Source organism: Vipera berus (assembly GCF_964194415.1).
Source record: "Vipera berus genome assembly, chromosome: 6".
Taxonomy (NCBI): domain Eukaryota; kingdom Metazoa; phylum Chordata; class Lepidosauria; order Squamata; family Viperidae; genus Vipera; species Vipera berus.
This window is the reverse complement of record NC_138208.1, coordinates 3,277,959-3,300,045: the sequence shown is the minus strand read 5'-3', so window position 1 is coordinate 3,300,045 and position 22,087 is coordinate 3,277,959. Positions and strand designations below refer to the sequence as shown.

The 22,087-nt window shown below is 44.0% G+C and overlaps 2 protein-coding genes across 2 annotated transcripts in view; one reads left to right on the top strand and one right to left on the bottom strand.

Moving 5' to 3' along the window:
* Positions 1-36: 36 nt before the first annotated feature.
* Positions 37-9,471, bottom strand: ARMC10 (armadillo repeat containing 10; the record flags this gene model as incomplete). The annotated part of the gene is made up of 6 exons (XM_081331931.1): positions 37-1,611; positions 2,534-2,605; positions 3,759-3,935; positions 7,736-7,870; positions 8,663-8,814; positions 9,228-9,471. 6 exons carry the CDS (start codon positions 9,469-9,471, stop codon positions 1,354-1,356), a joined length of 1,038 nt encoding a protein of 345 aa, XP_081188057.1. The 3' UTR covers positions 37-1,353.
* Positions 9,472-9,960: 489 nt separating this feature from the next.
* The window catches only part of FBXL13 (F-box and leucine rich repeat protein 13), a gene marked incomplete at its 5' end in the record, with an annotated part of 49,741 nt that continues 37,614 nt past the window's right edge, over positions 9,961-22,087 (top strand). Inside the window, 4 exons of the mRNA XM_081331930.1 lie at positions 9,961-10,035; positions 17,251-17,354; positions 19,686-19,779; positions 21,782-21,849. Coding sequence (XP_081188056.1) covers positions 9,961-10,035; positions 17,251-17,354; positions 19,686-19,779; positions 21,782-21,849 — 341 coding nt within the window. The remainder of the gene's footprint in view (positions 10,036-17,250; positions 17,355-19,685; positions 19,780-21,781; positions 21,850-22,087) is intronic.

The window sequence follows — 22,087 nt, the reverse complement described above, 5'->3', positions numbered from 1 at the left end:
CACAGTAAACAGTGGTCTATATTAAATGGTGGTTTATCTTACACTATCTACAGTATTATACACCAGGAACAATATACACACACATATTAATACAGCAGGATCCAACACTCAGGAGTTACAGCAGGAAACGGATGAGAGAGAACACATTAGCAGAGCCTTCCCTTTATACAAAGGCTCTTAAAGAGACACAGACCCTGCTGAGTCATTCCCATCATTACATTACATAAGCTGATTAGCTGTTAAATCATCACTTTGACATTTCACACCAGTGGCAGCATCCCCCACGGTCGTGTGATCAAAATTTGGATGCTTGGCAACTGGCTCCTATTTATGAGGGTGTCGCAGGGTCCCGGGATCTTCTCCTTGAACCCACCTGCCAGAATTCCTTAGGAGATGAGGTCTGAAGGAAGCCCCTTCTGGTCAAGCAAGTTGGGCAAGGCTAGGCAATCTTGGCTCTTTTATGATTCGTGGACTTCAGCTCCCAGAATTCCTGAGCCAACGTGGCTCAGCTTGGAAACCTCTCCCTTTCCCCTCAGTGTGGTTGGTTCAGGGATTCTGGGAGTTGAAGTCCACGAGTCATAAAAGAGCCAGACCCGAGCTAGACCAGTTGGGATGAGTTGGCTCCTCAGATACAGAACACAGAATAACAGAACTGGAAGGGACCTTGAAGGCCTTCTAGTCTAGCCCCCTGCTCCAGCAAGGAGACTTTATACCATCTCAGACAAATAGCTGTCCGGTTTCTTCTTAAAAGCCTCCAGCGATGAAGCACCCACAACCTCTGAAGGCAGGCTGTGGGTGCTTGGACCCATGTCATGTAGGCCTTTAATTCAGGACCCTGAATTGGATCTAGAAGCAGCACACGCAACAGTAGTGTTATATGTGCCACCCCTGGGGCCCCCCAGAAGTGACTGTGACAGCTTAGATCAGGATCCTCCAACCTTGGCAGCTTGGAAGACTTGTGGACTTCAACTCCCAGAATCCCCAACGCGGTATGGCTGGCTGAGGAATTCTGGGATTTGAAGTCCACAAGTCTTTCAAGTTGCCAAGGTTGAAGACCCCCGGGCTTAGATGGGTAAAGACTCACAGCTCAAGACCACAAAGGTTGTCCTGAAATTCCAGATTATTTCAGGGTCCATGTGCTGATCCTTTGTGGACTTTATTTATTTATTTATTTACTCGCCGAGATGAGGGCAGTACCACAGAGGCTGAAGGAAATGGCCACAGTTCTCCAGTTCGAAATGAGGAAAGTTTACACAGGTCGATAAAATAGCTATCGGGAGGCAGTCATTGATATGCCTTTTATCCCTTCAGGATTTTGGACGTGGAATTAATTGAGGTTGACCTCTTTCGAGTTCAGCGCTGCTGGAGTATTAGCTTTGCAACTTGTTCTTTGACTTCTGCATCGTAATGATGTAGCAGGGATGCCAGTCTCTGAGTATATAGAGAATTGCCGGAGAGAGCAGAAAAAATCGAATCTTCATTGTACCGATTCTGGATAGCGTAAGCCTCCTCGTTTTTCATGGACTTCCTCAGGTTGGTGGCAAACGCAAGGACTCTGAGCAAAATATCTTTGTTTATGCAGTTGTCCAACAGAGATAAGAGAAGAGGCGCCTGGAAAGACATGGGGGGGGGAATGTAATTCACGTTCATTTTAACTTTAAAGAAACAATGCAAACTGTGGGAATGTATTGATTTAACAAAGTGCATGCAGAGTAATATACTGCTTTGAGTGATCCCAATGGCTTCATAGACAAATTATATGTTGAGTCGCATCAGGGAGCATAATTCCTGGAAATGCATCGGTTTATTCATTACGCCTCCAAAAAAAATATCTCTGGATTGCAAAGTACAGAATACAGCTAACACAGTAGTGCAGGCTGACTCTGCCCACTGCTGGGAGTTCGATCCTGGCCTGCTCAAGGTTGACTCAGCCTTCTGTCCTTCCAAAGTCAGTAAAATGAGGACCCAGAGTGTTGGGCAAGAATAGGCTGACTCTGTAAACCGCTTCAACTCTGTAAAACACTGTGAAGTGGTATATAAATCTAAGTGCTATTGCTGTTGTTACTCCTAAAGTTATAATGCCCTTAAAACAGACAGGTGCCATAACTAAAGCTTACAATGATAGGTGCACATAGGTTTCAGAGGCTAAGCCACGAAGGGGCAAATGTTTTCCTTCAAAATCAGCAGGAATTCATAGTATAAGAAATAAAACCTGCAGGTTTTAGGGCAGGTTCGCGTCCCACCAGGCTCAAGGTTGACTCAGCCTTCCATCCTTCTGAGGTAGGTAAAATGAGGACCCAGATTGTTGGGGGGCAATTAAGCTGACTTTGTAATAATGCCGCTTGGGGTGTGTGTGAAAGCCCTAATAATAAGCAGGCATATACATAGAATGAAGGCTACTGCTAAGCTTGTAAGCCGCCCTGAGTCTTCGGAGAAGGGCGGGATATAAATGGAATTTTAAAAAAAATACAAATGAACGAGTGAGGGGGGAAAAATCCAACAAGAAGGAGGCAAAGGATAGAAGTAGCTTTACCTGTGAATTAAGTAGAGGTTCTGCCATAGCTGGGTTTGCTGATAAGTTCACGAGGACTTTTAGGACTTGAACCTGTAAACATTGATAAAGGAATTCTCTGATTTGCCTATCAAATTAATATGAGATAGAAGTACCTTTAATAATAATAATAATAATAATAATAATAATAATAATAAGAAGAAGAAGAAGAAGAAGAAGAAGAAGAAGAAGAAGAAGAAGAAGAAGAAGAAGAAGAAGAAGAAGAAGAAGTTGGAAGGGACCTTGGAGGTCATCTAGTCCAACCCCCTGCTCAGGCAGGAAACCTTATACCATTTCAGGCAAATGGCTGTCCAGTCTCTTCTTTAAAAACCTCCAGTGTTGGAGAAGGAAGGAAGGAAGGAAGGAAGGAAGGAAGGAAGGAAGGAAGGAAGGATAACAGAATAACACTTGGAAGGAACCTTGGAGGTCATCTAGTCCAACCCCCTGCTCAGGCAGGAAACCTTATACCATTTCAGGCAAATGGCTGTCCAGTCTCTTCTTTAAAAACCTCCAGTGTTGGAGAAGGAAGGAAGGAAGGAAGGAAGGAAGGAAGGAAGGAAGGAAGGAAGGAAGGAAGGAAGGAAGGAAGGAAGGAAGGAAGGAAGGAAGGAAGGATAACAGAATAACACTTGGAAGGAACCTTGGAGGTCATCTAGTCCAACCCCCTGCTCAGGCAGGAAACCTTATACCATTTCAGGCAAATGGCTGTCCAGTCTCTTCTTAAAACCTCCAGCTAAGATTTAAATGTAATAGATATTTTAGAACACGGCTTGCCTGGGCCGCGTTGAATGAATGGGCACAGGTAGTCCTCGACTTAGCAACGATCCATTTAGTGACCGGTCAAAGTTACAACAGCGCTAGAAAAAAAGTGACACGGCCGTTTTTCACACTTACGACCTGACGGTCACTGATCAAAATTCAGCCACTTGGCAACCGACTCGTGCCTAGGAAGTTTGCAGTGCAACTTAACAACTGCTGCGATTCGCTTCACAAGTGCAGCAAGAAAATTCATAAAACGGGGCAAAACCCACTTAACCCACGTCTCGCTTAGCAACGGAAAATTGGGGCTGAACTGTGGCCGCAAGTCGAGGACTACCTGTATTTAGTTTCAAGAGTAATTTCGACTTACACAAAGCATTAACCCCAAAGGCTAAACACTGAAAGATTCCCTTCTTCTTTTTCACGATAAAACAGCTGGCTTTTATACCTGAGTCCTCTCATTTCCTTCAAACAACAAGTGCAGAAAACTGGGTATGAAGCTAGTCATCCGGTAATGATAGTCGCTCGTCACAGAAATGTTGGTTAAAAACCGAAGGGCGGCTAGCTGCAACTCAGAATTTACAGAAGATGTGTCCACTTCCTCACACACCTTGGTAATATAGATCTAAGGGATAGAACATACACACAGAAAATAGGTTTGCCAATATATTACCACAAAGCCACAGAGGTCTCGTGTACTTTGGCCATGTCAATGCGGGGGAATTCACGGCAGAAAGCAATTACGTTGGGAAGAGTTAGCGGCAAAAGGAAACCAGGCCGGCAAAGAACGTGGTGGCTGCATATAACTAAAGCGGACGCCAGCCAGAGTGCAGAACAGGGGTCCCCAACCCCCGCTCCATGGACCGGTACTGGGCCGCGGCATGCCAGCAACCGGTCCGCACGAACAAGCAAAGCCCCATCCGTGGGATGCAGGCAGCATCCAAAACCACGCGCTCTCCGGTCCGCGGAAAAATCTCCACGGAACCGGTCCCTGGTGCCCAAAAGGTTGGGGATCTCTGGCATAGAACAATTCAAAGGAAGAAGGAAGAACTGCTCACTATAGAAGAATGGACTTTAAAAGTTTCCAATTTGGCGGAAATGGCAAAGATTTCAGCGTATTTGAAAGACCAGTCGCAACAGAGATATATTGTGGAGTGGCGAAGATGGATTGATTACATCCAGAATAAATATGGGACTAAAAAGTTTCACCTAGCATTTGAATAAGTATTGGATTTATGTGATATATAAATTGCTTGTAGTTATTTTATTAAGAGTTAAAAGTGTGATAGAATTTAATATTTTATTGTCGTTTGCATATTGTAGATTATGTTTGTTTGTATTTTTATACCCTGTATTTAGCTCTGGGAAGTCGGGGAGGGGGGAGGGGGAGGGGAGGGAAGAGTTGGGGAGGTTTGGGGAGAGGGGAGGGGGTTGGGAGGGGTTTTGTTTTTTAAAAAAAATGTACTGTAAAACTTTTCAATAAAAAAAAAGAACAATTCAAAGGAGTAGTGCAAGATCCGACGATGTGGAGACACCTGGCCCAAAGAATCGCCAGCAGTTGGACACGACTGAATGGATGGCATCACCGTCACCGCTGTTGAAAGAAAAATCCTCAGGGTGCAGTCCAAGCCAGGAACAAACAAAATGGAGACTGCTTGAGAAAGAAAAAAAAGGCCTGATTCAATGTTTCTGTTTTTCGCAACAGCCAGGGTTTTCATGAGTGAAACACTGCTTCTGTATTTCTTTTCCTGAGTTTTATTCCTGGGATTTGGGGGGAGGGGGGGCATTGTAAAAAGGATTGTGGGGAGGGAGGGTGCATTCTTACCACACCATCGAGCCACAGACGTTAACACTGCAAAATCGGTTCTATACCAGGCCAGAAACAATGCTGCACATCAGGTGGCCTCATCTTCAGATGTTCAAAGTTGCATTAACACCAGTGTTGAGTCCCAGTTCTAACTAAATTAATATTTATATGGATTTGAGTCCAAGGCAGTAGATACATCTGACTTTCTCCTCCATTCAGAAGGGGAAATCTTTCCCCGTCCAAGGAGATTCTCCGTCCTCCAGATCATGGTTGTCCCAAAGGGCTTTTCCAAGAGGCAACTGCACTTTCTTTGTGTTTTTTTTCCTTGAAGACATTTCGCTTCTCATCCAAAGACGCTTCTCCAGTTCTTACTTCTGACTTCTCCAGAACTGAAGAAGCTCCTTGGATGAGAAGCGAAACCTCTTCAAGGAAAAAACAACAAAGAAAGTGCAGCTGCCTCTTGAAAAAAACACCTTTGGGAAAACCTTTTCCTCCTAATGTCCATTCTCAAAATCAGATCACCTGTTCCATACCAGACAGTTTTCCGGTTAAAGTGAAGATCTCGTATCAGTAAAAACGCCTGGTTTTTAACTTGCGGACATTTTTGCTGTCGCTGATGGTTTTCAATTGTTTTTGTACAGGTGAAACTCGAAAAATTAGAATATCGTGCAAAAGTTCGTTTATTTCAGTAATGCAACTTGAAAGGGGAAACTAGTATATGAGATAAGACTCGTTACATGCAAAGCAAGATAGTTCAAGCCGTGATTTGTCATAATTGTGATGATTATGGGGCATTGCCAAGAGAAAGATGAGAGACATGAGACCAAACAATGCAGAAGAGCTGAAGGCCGCTATTCCATGCCAGGCCGCATTGAGGCAGTAATTGCTGCAAAAGGGGCCCAAACCAAGTACTGAGTACATATGCATGCTTATACTTGTCAGAGGTCCGATATTGTTCTATGTACACTCCTTGTTTTACTGATTGCATGTAATATTCTAATTTTCTGAGATTGTGGATTTGGGGTTTTCGTGAGCTGTACGCCATAATCATCACAATTATGACAAATCACGGCTTGAACTATCTTGCTTTGCATGTAATGAGTATCTCATATATTAGTTTCTCCTTTTAAGTTGCATTACTTTTCATAAATGAACTTTTGCACGATATTCTAATTTTTCGAGTTTCACCTGTATTTTGTATTTCTTACGTTTATTCTTAACTTTATATTAGTAACCATCAGCTTGCATGCCTAATGACAGGTTTCACTTTAATCATCCCTGTATTTAAGGAAGGTAAAGAAATATGACTCAGTTAATCATCACCCATAAAACCTCATCAGTATTTCAGTAATTTATTGGGAAAAGTGCAAGATGAGAACCTTATACAGAATATCAGAGCTGGAAGGGACCTTGAAGGTCTTCTAGTCCAACCCCCTGCTCAGGAAGGAGACCCTATACCATTTCAGACAAATAGTTGTCCAGTCTCTTCTTAACAACCTCCAGTGTTGGAGCCACAACTTCTGGTGGCAAGCTGTTCCACTGGTCAATTGCCCTCACAGTTAGGAAGTTTCTCCTTAATTAGATATTGCTTCTCTTCTTGATTAGTGTCCATCCATTGTTTCTTGGAACTAAAGAGCCTCCTGTTACTAGTAAGGAGAGTGCAAAAGTTGGGTTGAAACTAAACATTAAGAAAACCAAGATCACGGCATCCGGCCCTCTCAATTCCTGGCAAATAGATGGGGAAGAAGTGGAGGTAGGGACAGATTTTATTTTCCTGGGCTCCAAGATCACCACAGATGGGGACCGCAGCCAAGAAATTAAAAGACGCTTGCTCCTGGGGAGGAAAGCCATGGCAAATCTAGACAGCACACTAAAAAGCAGAGACATCACCCTGCCAACAAAAGTGCGTATAGTCAAGGCTATGGTCTTCCCAGTTGCAATGTATGGCAGTGAAAGCTGGACTGTAAGAAAGGCTGAGTGCCAAAGAATTGAAGCCTTTGAACTCTGGTGCTGGAGAAGACTCCTGCGAGTCCCTTGGACTGCAAGGCGATCAAACCGGTCAGTCCTAGAGGAGATCAACCCCGACTGCTCTTTAGAAGGCCAGATCCTGAAGCTAAAACTCAAATCCTTTGGCCACCTAATGAGAAGGAAGGACTCACTGGAGAAGAGCCTAATGGTGGGAAAGGTTGAGGGCAAGAGAAGAAGGGGACGACAGAGAACGAGGTGGCTGGATGGAGTCCTTGAAGCAGGAGGCGTGAGCTTAAATGGACTCCAGAAGATGTTAGAGGACAGGAAGGCCTGGAGGAACGTTGTCCGTGGGGTCGCGAGGGGTCGGACACGACTTCGCAGCTAACAACAACAATTGTTTCTTGTCTTGCCTTCATTCACACACATTCTTTTGAGGTCACCGTGCCCTGACAATAACCGTTTTAACTCCCATAATAAGTCTCCTGAGTCTTGTAAACGGAAAGGGAGTTTATAATTTATTTTTTAAAAATGACCATGCTAAATAATATTCAACTGATCAATATCACACGTAAGAACACAACCAGTAATCCCACTGCATTAAGTACTTTGTTCGTACGCATTTTCGTTATACGGTGTTATTTTAAGCTTACCTTTAGCTCCTCCTGATTTTTAGGATTCATACTCAGATTATTGAGTGCATTAAGGGCTTTCTGTTTAACATTGGTGGCGGGAACTGAAAGCATTTTTCCAATCACAGACAGGCCACCTAAATTCCGAATGGTATCCTACAAATTATATAAAGAGAAAAATATCATATAAAACCATCTTAATTCCTAAAGTCCAAAAAACAACAACAACCCCACCTCGTTTAAAGGATGGGAACTCGCCCATGTCAACTACACTTCTCCGTGACTTATAAAAGTAACTGCTCTTAATAGCTGGGTTATTTGGAAATAAAAGTTTAAAGATTAATAACGCAAAGGAGGTAAAACATGATCACATATCATATGACCACACGATCATTTTGATCATATGAACATTTTGAAATAAGCCAGCCTGGCTGAGGAATTCTGGGAGTTGAAGTCCACAAGTCTTCAAAGTCGCCATGTTTGGAGACCCCTGCTGGCTGAGGAATTCTGGGAGTTGAAGTCCACAAGACTTCAAAGTCGCCATGTTTGGAGACCCCTGCTGGCTGAGGAATTCTGGGAGTTGAAGTCCACAAGTCTCCAAAGTCGCCATGTTTGGAGACCCCTGCTGGCTGAGGAATTCTGGGAGTTGAAGTCCACAAGTCTCCAAAGTCGCCATGTTTGGAGACCCCTGCTGGCTGAGGAATTCTGGGAGTTGAAGTCCACAAGTCTCCGAAGTCGCCCTGTTTGGAGACCCCTGCTGGCTGAGGAATTCTGGGAGTTGAAGTCCACAAGTCTCCGAAGTCGCCATGTTTGGAGACCCCTGCTGGCTGAGGAATTCTGGGAGTTGAAGTCCACAAGTCTCCAAAGGGGCCATGTTTGGAGACCTCCCTGTATTACAGCCTTCACTTCTTTTTCTCTTGTGGAATGAAAACAAGGAACAACACTTACTTGATTGACAGAGAAGGCTGCGCTGTTGCTCAAGGTAACCAAGATCTGTTCTTGAACCAAAGTGTCTTCTGTAGACTCCAGGAGACCAAGAAGACCCTTGATCTGATGTGGCTCAAGAACGCCATGGGGTGATTTTGAAAGCTCGGTGCCCCCTAAGGTTAGAAAATAAAGATTACACCTCTATCATTTTTCTGCAGAAATATCGGTGACCACAACTGAGCCAACATTTCTGTGGCTAAGCGAGACCCGTTGTCAAGTGAGTTTTTTGTCCCATTTTACGACCTTCCCTGCCGCTGTGGTTAAGGGAGTCACTGCACTTGTTAATTTAGTAACAGCAATTTAGTACCGTATTTTCCGGCGTATAAGACGACTTTTTAACCCATGAAAATCACCTCAAAAGTTGGGGGGTCGTCTTATACGCCCAGTCGTCTTATACACCAGAAAATACGGTAATCTAATTGCAAACCCCACTTTGGGTCGGGGGTCTTCAAAGCTGGCCCTTTTATGGCTCCTGGACTTCAACTCCCAGAATTCCTCAGCCAGCCTGGGGTGGGTGGCATCTGACCTTTCGGGGCGCCCCCCAAAGGAGCCCGGTCGGGGCTGAGCAACCCGGGAGCCCCCGAGGCTTCTCCGCCTCCCCCGGGGTCGTCCGGCCGCCCTTCCAAGCCCCCCGACCCGGGGGAGGCTCGTCCGCCGCTCCGCCTGGACGTCGCCCGGGAAAGGCCATAGGCGACCCCCGCCGCAGCCGCCGCCAAGCCCACCAAGCCCACCAAGCCAGCCCGCCACTTCCAAGCGCCCGCCTCCTGCATGGCAGGCAGGACACGTGTTCCTCCCGGAAACGGGATTTGCAGCACGTGGGAAAGCCACGCCTTCCGCTGCAGGCGGGTCAGCCGGGCTCCGCCTCCGGGGCGGTGGGAAGGTTGGACCCCGAGGGTCCCCTTCGACTAGCCGGGTTTGTGCAATGGGCGGAGGAAGGGGCTTTGGACAACCCCCCCCTCCCGCCCTCTCCCCGGGGGTGAAGACTCGGGCTTCCCACGGCTGGCCTCAAATTCACCTCCCCGCTTCCCATCCCCACGCCTGGAGGGGGCTGGCGCGCGGCACGCCGCGTTCACACGTGCGCCGGAGGGGAGCAACGCGTGTCTGGCGCGCGGGGTGGGGGTGGGCCCCCCCCCCGCGCACTAGAGCCGGAGCGGCCGTTGGGAGCGGGGGCGGTGGTCGGCCGCCTTCCCAGCTGTTCCGGCCGGTGGGTGGTTGTGGGTGGGCAGCGGGTCTTTCCCCCCCCATCCCCCGGGCTCGCCATGCCCGTTCTTCAGAATGGGGACCCCACCTTGCGGGTCTACTTCCAGAAGTACGCAATCCCGGACATCTACGAGGTAAAGAAGCCGCCTTGAAGCCTCTTTTGGGGGGGTTCAAGGCTGACCCGGGTTGCCTGCAAGCTCAGAGACCCCCCACTTTGGCCGGTCCTGAACCCAGAATTGGAAAAGTGGGGGGGTTGAATGGGGTCCTCGCGGCTTTCCTGGCCGACGTCTCGGTACCCAACGAGGTTACAGCGTCAGGGCTTGAAGGAGGGGTGGGGAACATGGGCATTAGAGTGAATCTGTCTTTTTCCCTTGACTTGGCTTGTCAGGAGGTCGCAACAGGGGATCCCGAGATCCCGGGACCGTCATAAATAGGAGTCAATTGCCAAGCGCCAGGGTTTTGATCCCGTGACGATGCCGCTAAGGGTCGTTAAGTGTGAAAAACGGTCATGTTGCTTTTTTTCAACGCCGGTGTAACTTCGAATTCACTAAACGAACCGTTGTAAGTCGTATGTTTTGTATCTAGCAGGGGTCTTCAAGCTTGGCCCTTTGATGACTCGTGGACTTCAACTCCCAGAATTCCTCAGCCAGAGTGCCTAGCTGAGGAATTTGGGGAGTTGAAGTCCACGAGTCATCAAAGGGCCAAGTTTAAAGACCCCCCTCCCAGAATTCCTCAGCCGGGCACGCTGGCTGAGGAATTCTGGGAGTTGAAGTCCACGAGTCATCAAAGGGCCAAGTTTGAAGACCCCCCCTCCCAGAATTCCTCAGCCGGGCACGCTGGCTGAGGAATTCTGGGAGTTGAAGTCCACGAGTCATCAAAGGGCCAAGTTTGAAGACCCCCTCCCAGAATTCCTCATCCGGGCACGCTGGCTGAGGAATTCTGGGAGTTGAAGTCCACGAGTCATCAAAGGGCCAAGTTTGAAGACCCCCCCTCCCAGAATTCCTCAGCCGGGCACGCTGGCTGAGGAATTCTGGGAGTTGAAGTCCACGAGTCATCAAAGGGCCAAGTTTGAAGACCCCCCCTCCCAGAATTCCTCAGCCGGGCACGCTGGCTGAGGAATTCTGGGAGTTGAAGTCCACAAGTCATCAAAGGGCCAAGTTTGAAGACCCCTCCCAGAATTCCTCAGCCTGGCACGCTGGCTGAGGAATTCTGGGAGTTGAAGTTGACGAGTCATCAAAGAGCCAAGTTGGAAAACCCCTCCCAGAATTCCTCAGCCAGGCACGCTGGCTGAGGAATTCTGGGAGTTGAAGTCCACAAGTCATCAAAGGGCCAAGTTTGAAGACCCCTCCCAGAATTCCTCAGCCGGGCACGCTGGCTGAGGAATTCTGGGAGTTGAAGTCCACGAGTCATCAAAGGGCCAAGTTTGAAGACCCCTCCCAGAATTCCTCAGCCTGGCACGCTGGCTGAGGAATTCTGGGAGTTGAAGTCGACGAGTCATCAAAGAGCCAAGTTGGAAAACCCCTCCCAGAATTCCTCAGCCAGGCACGCTGGCTGAGGAATTCTGGGAGTTGAAGTCCACAAATCATCAAAGGGCCAAGTTTGAAGACCCCTGGCACATATCTAATTAATTACAACCCTTAGGAGTCTGATTTCCCTCTAGCCTGGCCTGCTTTTAACTTAGGAGCAATACTGACCAGGCCTTGGTAGGTTTCTCTGGTTGAATCCACAGCAAGAAAATAAGTTTGGTCCCTCAAGTAAGATTTTGTGGGGGAAGAAAATACGAGCCAGCCTTGTGCTGCAGCTGCCAAAAAAGCCAACACAATCCTAGGCTGCCTTAACAGAGTGATAGAATCAAGATCAGGTAAAGTGTTAATACCACTTTACAAGGCCTTGGTAAGGCCACACTTGGAATACGGCATCCGGTTTTGGTCACCACGATGTAAAAAAGATGTTGAGACTCTGGAAAGAGGGCAGAGAAGAGCAATGAAGAGGATCAGGGGACTGGAGGCTAAAACATAAAGAACGGTTGCTGGATTTGGGGATGCCTAGTTTAACGAAGAGAAGGACTAGGGGGGACAGGATAGCAGTCTTCCAATCTCTCAGGGGCTGCCCCAAAGAAGAGGGAGTCAAGCTCTTCTCCAAAGTGCCTGAAGGCAGGAGAAGAAGCAACGGATGGATACTGATCAAGGAGAGAAGCAAGCTAGAACTAAGGAGGAATTTCCTGACAGAACAACTAACCAGTGGAACTACCTGCCTCCAGAAGCTGTGAATGTTCCAACACTGGAAATTTTTAAGAAGAGACTGGACAGCCACTTGTTTAGAATGGTATAGGGTCTCCTGTTTGAGCAGGCGGCTGGACTAGATGATCTCTGAGGTCCCCACCAGGGATGACGATGAAGAGTGCGAGGCTTTGTTTACATCACAAATACCTAATTTTATCCAGCCATAGCTGGATTTTGCCCTTAACTGATGGCATCTAGAAAAACAGCAGGCCGAGAAAGACGGTACGCCGTGTTCCTCGAGAATTTGGATTGTGTTGGCTTTAAACCTGAACTTTGGATTGTGTTGGCTTATAAACCTGAACTTCATTAACAAAATCACTAAATCATCCTATTTGGATCTAAACCTGGCTAGATGGGCCAACATGTAGATATAAATCAAAGCTGTCATCTGTACCATAAAGAAAAGAAAACAATCATTCAGCGCTAAAAGAGCAACACCCAACGGTATTTTATCGTTTTTTTCAAAAGAAGAGTTTTGTCTTTCCTATTCGTCTTAGGATTTTCCAAAATAAAAATAAAATAAAAATAAAATAACAGGCTGTAGATAGAAAATATCTTCACCTGTGCACGGAAAAGGGGCCCAGGGTATCTTGGAGTTTTGCCTAAACTAAAGCAAACACTTATTATATTTTATTTTTATTTTTTTAGAAAATATCTTCACCTGTGCACGGAAAAGGGGCCCAGGGTATCTTGGAGTTTTGCCTAAAGCAAACACTTATTATATTTTATTTTTATTTTTTAATAAGCAGTTTTTTCTGTCAGTAGTTTCAGGGGGCCCCTTTTTAAAATGTGTTTTTCCAGCTTTAGCTTTTCAAATTCCTTCCCAATCAAGAACTCTACTCGTATCCTGTCCTACTTTTTAGCCAGAAGGCACATCCTAAGAACGTGTCGCTGATCGAAATATTAAACCCTGCTATCGTTGTAAAATACAGGTGGTCCTTGAATTAGGACCACATTTGAGCCCAAAATTTCCGTTGCTAAGTGTGACGGTTGAGTTTTGCTCCACCTTTCTCGCCCCCGTTGTTAGGTTAGTAAGACAATTGACTTTGCTTGTCAGGAGGTCACAAGAACGAGGCCCCAGGATCCTGGGACACCGCAACCGTCACAAATATGGACATCCGAATTTTGACCGCGTGAACATGGGGATGCTGCTGTGGTTGTCAGGGTGAAGAACAACGGTCCTAAGTCGCATTTTCCAGCTTGATGTTGAAACTTCAAGCCATCCCTAAAGGAATGGCTGTCAGTCCAGGATTGTCCGTAAGGTCTGAGAAAAAAATATATATGGAATTTTGTTTGTCAGATTTAGAAACCGCTCAACTCCCCCACCAGAGCGACTGTGGGTGGTGTAAAATTTAAAAATATAACACCTTTGCATAAATATTACCGCTTAGGAAGTTCACGTTGGATGTTTGTACATTTGCCTGAGATGGAGAAAAGGGAGATGCTTGTTAAGTGAGTTTTGCCCCATTTTGTGAGCTTTCGAGCCATAGTTGTGGGTCACTGCATTTCTTAAATTAGTGGAAGACATAATAGAATAAAATAGACTAGACTAGAATATGGAATCGAGTGGATTTAGAATTAGAATTAGAATTAGAATTAGAATAGAATAGAATAGAATAGAATAGAATAGAATAGAATAGAATAGAATAGAATAGAATAGAATAGAATAGAATAGAATAGAATAGAATAGAATGAGGGAATAGAATAGAAATATAGAATAGAATAGAAGTACAGAATAGAATAGAAAATATGGAATAGCATAGAATAGAATGAGGGAACAGAATAGAAATATAGAATAGAATAGAAGTACAGAATAGAATAGAAAATATGGAATAGAATAGAATAGAAATAGGGAATAGAATAGAAATACAGAATGGAATGGAATGGAATAGAAGCTAGAAGGGACCTTGGAGGTCTTCTAGTCCAGCCCCCAGTTCAAGCAGGAGAACCTATCCTGTCTCAGACAAGTGACTCTTCTTTAAAAACCCCAGTGATGGAGCACCCATGACTTACAGCAGACCAAAGTTACAACCGCACTAAAAAAAATGACCGATGACTGACACCATGAGCTTTGCAGCACCCCTAGGGTCACATGATCAAAATTCCCACGCTTGGCAACCGAGTCATATTTACGATGGTCGCAGCGTCCCGGGGTGTGTGTGACGTGATCCCCTTTGGCGACCTTCTGACAAAGTCAATGGGAAGATCCACTTAACAACAAGTTTGCTAACCTAACTGTAGCGATTTCCCTTAACAACTCCGCCAAGACAGGTTGTAAAATAGGGCAAGAGTTGCTTAAGATGTGTCTCGCTTAGCAACAGAAATTTTGGGCCCAGCAGTGGTCGTAAGTCGAGGGAACCGCCTACCTGCATTTTGGGCTAAAGCATCTGGGAAACATTCAGCGGTCCTAACGATAAAATCCGAATGGCTTGTCCTACGACATTTATCGGAAGGATGAAAAACGTACAGCGGATGTACTGCAGTGAAACGATAAGCAGTACGAAACACGCCCTGCTGTTATTAATTTGCTAACTGGCTCGAGATGATGATTAGTAGTGATGAATGAAGTAAGATATTTGGCCAGTCAGTGGCAATTGGAGATTTATAACCCAGTTTACTAATCCGAGTGGAATTTCATGGGAACAAAACAAAACAAAACACCTTAAAACAAGAGAATTTGTTTGCCGTCCCACCCTTTGATTCAAGGAGATTTCCAGTAAGCCATTAAGGCTTCGCTTTTCTCTCAGGCAAAAAAGTGTGTGTGTGTGGGGGGGACACGCATGATGGCAGAGTGGTTAAAGATGCCGAGAGCTGACAGCCCGGGTTGGAGACCCCAACACCGCGAGACGGGGTGAGCTCCCGTTCTTTGCTCCAGCTCCTACCTGCCTAGCAGTTCGAAAGCACGCAAATGCGAGCGGATAAATAGGTACCACTTACCTTGTCTGTGTGCCTCGGCATACAGTCACGCGAGCCACATGGCTAGTGGGGTGGTTTTCTGACAATGACGGTTCTTTTGGCTAAGAAATGGAGATGAGCACCGTAGAGTCGGACCCAACTGGACAGGGGAAAAATTTGAATCATCAGGCATTGGATTGTGTTGTCAGAGAACATTTGGAGAAATGGCGTTTCAGTTCCTACGGAAAGAAAAAAAGCAAAAATTACGGTCCAGTCCAGTAGAGGGCGCTGTTGGCAATCTTAAAGCATCTTATCTGTGTAAATTAATATTTAAGAAGTATTTGCACTGCCAAGTTTGCCTTTGACTTCCTCATTTCACTCAGAAATGCACTTTGGTTGCTAATTGAAATCAGTGGGAACTTAAAAACATGATTCTTTCTTGAACGGTATTTTTGCTCTTCTATTCGACCGGGATTATTAATTTTTTTTTTTTGCGGCTACTCTTATAAGTGAAATTGACATAGGAACGACATGTCATCGCGCCTGTCAGGTGATGTAATTAAACTGATGGTTTTTGTTTAAACCGCCGTGCCTTTTAGGTGTTGTAATATGTGTTAAAAAGTTAAAGCGAAAAATGAAAAGCTGCTCCTTTTTTTTTTTCTTCCAGAAAATGTACAAGCAAAACGGAAAAAATATATATGATTCTTTCAATTTTAGTTCATCGGGAAAATAAAAGGAGTAGTAACAAGACCATTTTGGGCCCGGGTAGTCCTTGAATGAATGAACCTTTGTTGTCAAAGTACAAACATGTATAGATTGAGATTGGCTGAGCCTCCCTTCGTGCCCCCACCCCCCACAACTCACAGTGACACCAAACCCTCCATCTTGTTACACCACGTGAGCTAATTGCACAACACACCGGCCTCGCAAGTCAGTCATACATAAAATTTATAAAATTATTTCTCATTCAAAAGCCTAACAGCCCATGGATAAAAGCTGTTCTTTAGCCTGTTGGTACGGCTGGCTATACTCCTGCATCTCCTACCCGATGGTGGGAGAGTAAAGAGGTACCGACCAGGGTGTGAGTTGTCCCTGAGAATTTTCCTTACTCTTCCAAGGCAGCGGGCCCTGGCGAGGTCATCCAGTGGTGTCAGGGGACAGCCCACAATGTCTTGTGCTGTGCTCACTACCCTCTGTAATGCTTTCCTATCCGCGGCTGTCAGACCAGCATACCAAACCACAATACAGCACGAGAGGACGCTCTCTATAGTAGACCGGTAAAAGAGGGTCATAAGCCGTTGTTCTACTTCCAACAGTTCATTTAGTTCAAAGTTAACGACGGCACTGAAAAAAGTGACTTGTGACTGTTTTTCACAGTTACAACCTTTGTAACTCTGAAACTTCCCAGGATCGTGTATCCTGTAACTTCCTAGGATCATGTGATCAGAATTCAGAGGCTTGGCAACTGGTGTGTACTTCTGTCAGTTGCCGTGTCCCAGAGGTCACATGATCCCCCTTTGGTGGCCTTCTGACAAGCAAAATCAATGGGGAAGCCAGATTCACTTAACAACCGGGTCACTGACTTTATCAACCGCAGTGGTTCACTTAAGAATTGAAATGGTCGTAAAATGGAGCAAAACTCGCTTAACAAATGTTTCGCTTAACGACAGAAACATTGGGCTCAATTGTAGTCATAAGTCAAGGACTACCTGTATTGTAATAAACCAGTTAAAAAAAACCACGATTAAGAAAGAAAATAAAAATATTGTCAGTAAAATATTTTGGCACTTCTACAATTAGATAATACCTCAGTTTCCTAGCCTTTACAATTATAATCTTTGTTAATACTCTTAAGAAAGGACAATTACACAATGCTTGTAGTCTTGAGTAGAGCTGTAACAATCCAGCAGGCTGGTAGCCTCTAACATATTTGCAAATTTAGGATGGCTTAAAATTTCATGAACTAAAGTTCCTGTTGTGATACAAACCTCAGCAACGAACGGGAATAAATCTTGGAAGTAAAATAAAAATAAAATAAAATGTTGAATTCTTTTAATAAAAATATAAAATATTCTAACAAAAAAGGACTAGCATCTAAAAACAACTTTACTCTCTTGTTAAATAACGTATTTTATTAATTAACACTCTATTTCTTGATATATTTTTTTGCAGGCCCTGTTAGGTGGTTTATTAGTTATGTGTCCAGAAGATCCACTCAGATTTTTAGAAGAAAAAATTAAAGAAATGATGGAAAAAGGTTTATATGGTATTATATGGTATGTATGAGAGGTTTGTGTGGCTTAAAAATATTGGTAACGTATTTGAAATCGATATGGGGAAATATTATTTTTTGTAAACTAGTTTGACTGCAACAATATAAAGTAATAAATGAGTTATTAGCTCAATAATAGTATATCAAATGTCAACAGCCAATAAATATTCTGAATGTCTATTAGCAAGACGTCTAAATAATCTGAATTAATATTATTTCATATTTAGTCATTGGTCTTCAGAACTGAAATAGGAGAATCTAAATAAAATATTTCCAGTTCTTGGGAACCAGAGTCAAATCTGAATTGCTAAATGTAGAAAATAAAGTCAGTGGTACAAAAAAAAACCTGATAGAAGGATTTTCAAATTTTCATGCTGCACTGGTCATATTTACTGTTTTCCTATTTTGAATCTAGCAAGCATTCACATTTGCAGAAAAAAAGTTTTTAACTTTACATGGTGCGAAGATCACAATAGCTGGTCCAGGAGTTAATTGAAAGATGCAAACCTCTTACTGTTCTGGGGCACTAAACTTTTCAGGGCAATGATATACATCTTTGTAACATTCGCATTCATTGGACATACACTAATATGAATAATTTAATTTAATTTTAATTTAATAATATTTATATACCGCCCTTCTCCCTAAGGACTCAGGGCGGTTCACAGGGCAGAATAAAATACCAAATACAAACATTAAAAAGAGATTAAATGATTGCCCAAGTTAAAACAATAAGCTGTTGTTTCTTGGGTTGTGGTCAAGACGTTTTCCAATATTTGAGGGGCTGTCTCAGAAAAGGAGGTGTCAGGCTATTCTCCAAAGCGCCTGGACAAGAAGCAACGGATGGAAACTAACCAAGGAGAGAAGCAGCCTTGGTGGAGCCTTGGTGGAGCAGTGGATTAATGCCTCCCTAAGTAACACCAGCTGCCTGCAACTAGTGCAGGTTCGCGTCCCACCAGGCTCAAGGTTGACTCAGCCTTCCATCCTTCCGAGGTAGGTAAAATGAGGACCCAGATTGTTGGGGGCAATTAAGCTGACTTTGTAATAATGCCGCTTGGGGGGGGGGGTTGTGTGAAAGCCCTAATAAGCAGGCATATACATAGAATGAAGGCTACTGCTAAGCTTGTAAGCCGCCCTGAGTCTTCGGAGAAGGGCGGGATATAAATGGAATTAAAATAAATAAATAAAAAACCTAGAATGAAGGAGAAACTTCCTGACATTTAGAACAATTAACCAGTGGAACTCCTTGCCTCCAGAAGTTGTGGATGCTCCAACACTGGAAGATTTTAAGAAGAGACTGGATTCTCTGATACGGTATAGCCCGGTTCTCCTGCCTGAGCAGGGGGTTGGACTAGAAGACCTCCAAGGTCCCTTCCAACTTCGTTATTCTGTACATTTCATGCTTAAGGATATTGTTTTTGAGTGTGACTGTCACTTCATTCTTTTCCATGGCCTCACGCTATAACGAGCGCATCAAATGATAAATCTAATTTAAAGGGGTTCACGGCAGTCAACCTAAGGTTGACTTTCTAATATTTTGAATTTAGCGCAGCTGGTCCTTGTTTAACAGCGGTAGTTGAGACTGGTAATTGAGACACGGTCGTTAAAACATGATATCATGGGACCACGTTGATTTATGATGGCAATGCCAGCAGACCTGGCGGCTGTCGTTAAGTGAAAATCCGACGTGGGTCACAGCCTTCGACGGTCACAAAATTTGTGAACTCCTGCCAGCTTCCTTGTTGACTTTGCTTGTCAGTGAAGTTTGCAAATGGCGATCAGACAACCGCCATCCATTGTGTGGATGTTGTCGTGGCCACAGTTACAAGGAGCGATCCGTCCAGGGCCATTGTTCACTTTTAACAGTGGTCGTTCAGCGAGGACTTTGTTTTTGACACCGACACTCTGCAGTTTGCTTTTGTTCAAGCTTCTCACGCTACGTGTTTCTCTTGATTTCTTTTCTTTTTTTTAAAGAAACATTTTATCGAAGTTTATTATAACACAAAAGGCAATGGAAAACATTTTCCACTGCGTTCCATGTTGCTTGTAAAGCAAGAAGTTCCACAGACTTGTGTGTGTGTGTGTGTGTGGGGGGGGGAAATAGACACTCGAAAGATAAGGAACATAAAAAAATAACATTGGAAAATATGATTTCTAATAAAATTCACACTGCAATATCATCTAGGTCCTTCGCTTTGAAGCAGAATTATTTATCTGACTACAGCAACAAGAAATAACGGATTTCAAACATGGTTTTAAAAACTGGCTCAAGCTGTGGTGTAATAATTTGGTTTTAAAAAAACTAACACGTATTATATGTATTTTTTTCACTTAGGAACATGTGTATCGATCCAGAGTTGAGTTTGAAGCTAAGGGTCCTTTCGGAGACCTACTTACACACACTTTTAGGCCTCGATGATGACCAGCTGGTAATTATTAACAAATCTCTGTAAAAATATTTAGAATAATAACTTTCTCCAAAGATAGCCTGGAAAGAATTTTGTTCAATATTTATTCATAATCCATTTTTGGCCAAGAGTCCTGGGAAAGTGAATTTCTTTAATCCTTATTCCTCAAGACTTTATACCCTAAACACACTTAAGTTAAATTTCATCAAACTCAGAGCCAGCGCTTGTCTGAGGACGTCTCCGTGGTCACGTGGCCGGCATGACTAGACACCAAAGGCGCACGGAGTGCTGTTACCTTCCCACCGGAGTGGTCCCTATTTTTCTACTTGCATTTTTACGTGCTTTAGAACTGCTAGGTTGGCAGAAGCTGGGACGAGTAACAGGTGCTCACTCTGCTACGCGGCACTCAGGATTCGTCCCGCCAAACTGCCAATCTGATATATATATATATATATATATATATATATATATATATATATATATATATATATATGTTTGTGTGTGTGTGTGTGTGTGTGTGTGTGTATGTAATGTATGCAGATGATACCACTCTAATGGCAGAAAGTGAAGAAGAACTAAAGAGCCTCTTGTTGCGGGTGAAGAAGGAGAGTGCAAAAGTTGGGTTGAAACTAAACATTAAGAAAACCAAGATCATGGTATCCGGCCCTCTCAATTCCTGGCAAATAGATGGGGAAGAAATGGAGGTAGTGACCGATTTTATTTTCCTGGGCTCCAAGATCACTGCAGATGGGGACTGTAGCCAAGAAATTAAAAGACGCTTGCTCCTCGGGAGGAAAGCCATGGCAAATCTAGACAGCACACTAAAAAGCAGAGACATCACCCTGTCAGCAAAAGTGCGTATAGTCAAGGCTATGGTCTTCCCAGTTGCAATGTATGGCAGTGAAAGCTGGACCATAAAAAAGGCTGAGTGCCAAAGAATGGAGGCCTTTGAACTCTGGTGCTGGAGAAGACTCCTGCGAGTCCCTTGGACTGCAAGGCGATCAAACCGGTCAGTCCTAGAGGAGATCAACCCTGACTGCTCTTTAGAAGAACAGATCCTGAAGTTGAAACTCAAATCCTTTGGCCACCTAATGAGAAGGAAGGACTCACCGGAGAAGAGCCGAATGCTGGGAAAGGTGGAGGGCAAGAGAAGAAGGGGACGACAGAGAATGAGGTGGCTGGATGGAGTCCTTGAAGCAGGAGGCGTGAGCTTAAATGGACTCCAGAAGATGGTAGAGGACAGGAAGGCCTGGAGGAACGTTGTCCATAGGTTCGCAACAAATGTAATGTATGTATGTAATGTATGTATGTTTGTATATGTATATGCATATGTGTATATATATATGTATGCATATATATGTATACTTTATATATGTATGTATGTATGTATGTGTACCTATGTGTGTGTGTATGTGTATTTGTGTATATGTGTGTGTGTATGTATATGCATATGTATATTCAAGTTATATATATATAATATATAAAAATTTGATCACCTGACCGCCGGCATGCTGCAATGGTTGTAAGAGTGAAAAACAGTCATAAGTCACGTTTTTCAGTACCGTGGTAATTTCAAACGGTCACTAAACGGACGCTTGTAATTCGAGGACGATCTGTAAAGACTGAATTTCAATTTCCATAACATGCTTTTTTCTCATTCCTACTCTTTTTTTTTTTTAGCTTGGGCCGATTATTTTCCATCCCTAGTGAGCAAAATTAAGAGTATGGATATATTTCCTTTTAATCCACCCCAGGCTATTTCAGTCAGTCAGATCCGCGTTCTGTTATTTGTTCGATTCATTCCATTAAAAAAACTGTACTAGCTGAAACTGCAAGTGGAGTTGTTGCTCTCGGCGGTAAAACGCTATTTTGGAATGATCGACGCGGGAAAAGTTATTTTGCAAATGATTTTTCAATAAATATCACCAAGAATATCAGGCTGTTTCATTCTTCTGCATCTGACTACCCCTGTTTCTCTCTTTCCAATTTTAATGTGAGTTTTCTTTTTGTATTTACTTTTCAGATGACCACAGAGTTATGTGATAAAGCGTGGGAATGTTATAGCACTAACCTCAAGAGGAAGTGCTTTGAGTAAGTGTAGGATTGCCTCCATTGTTTCTTAGCAACATTTCTCCTTTCTTTCTGATAGGACAGGTAATACATTTATAACATTGCATGCCAGGCTGCTGCTTCCATCCTGCAACGAGATCTATAATACCATCAAACATCCACATCTGCCTATCCTAGGTCCTTGGGAAGGACTCGCTAGGTAGACAAAAAGGCCAAATCCAGTCTGAACATCTGGCTGGCTGCGATGATCAATAATAAT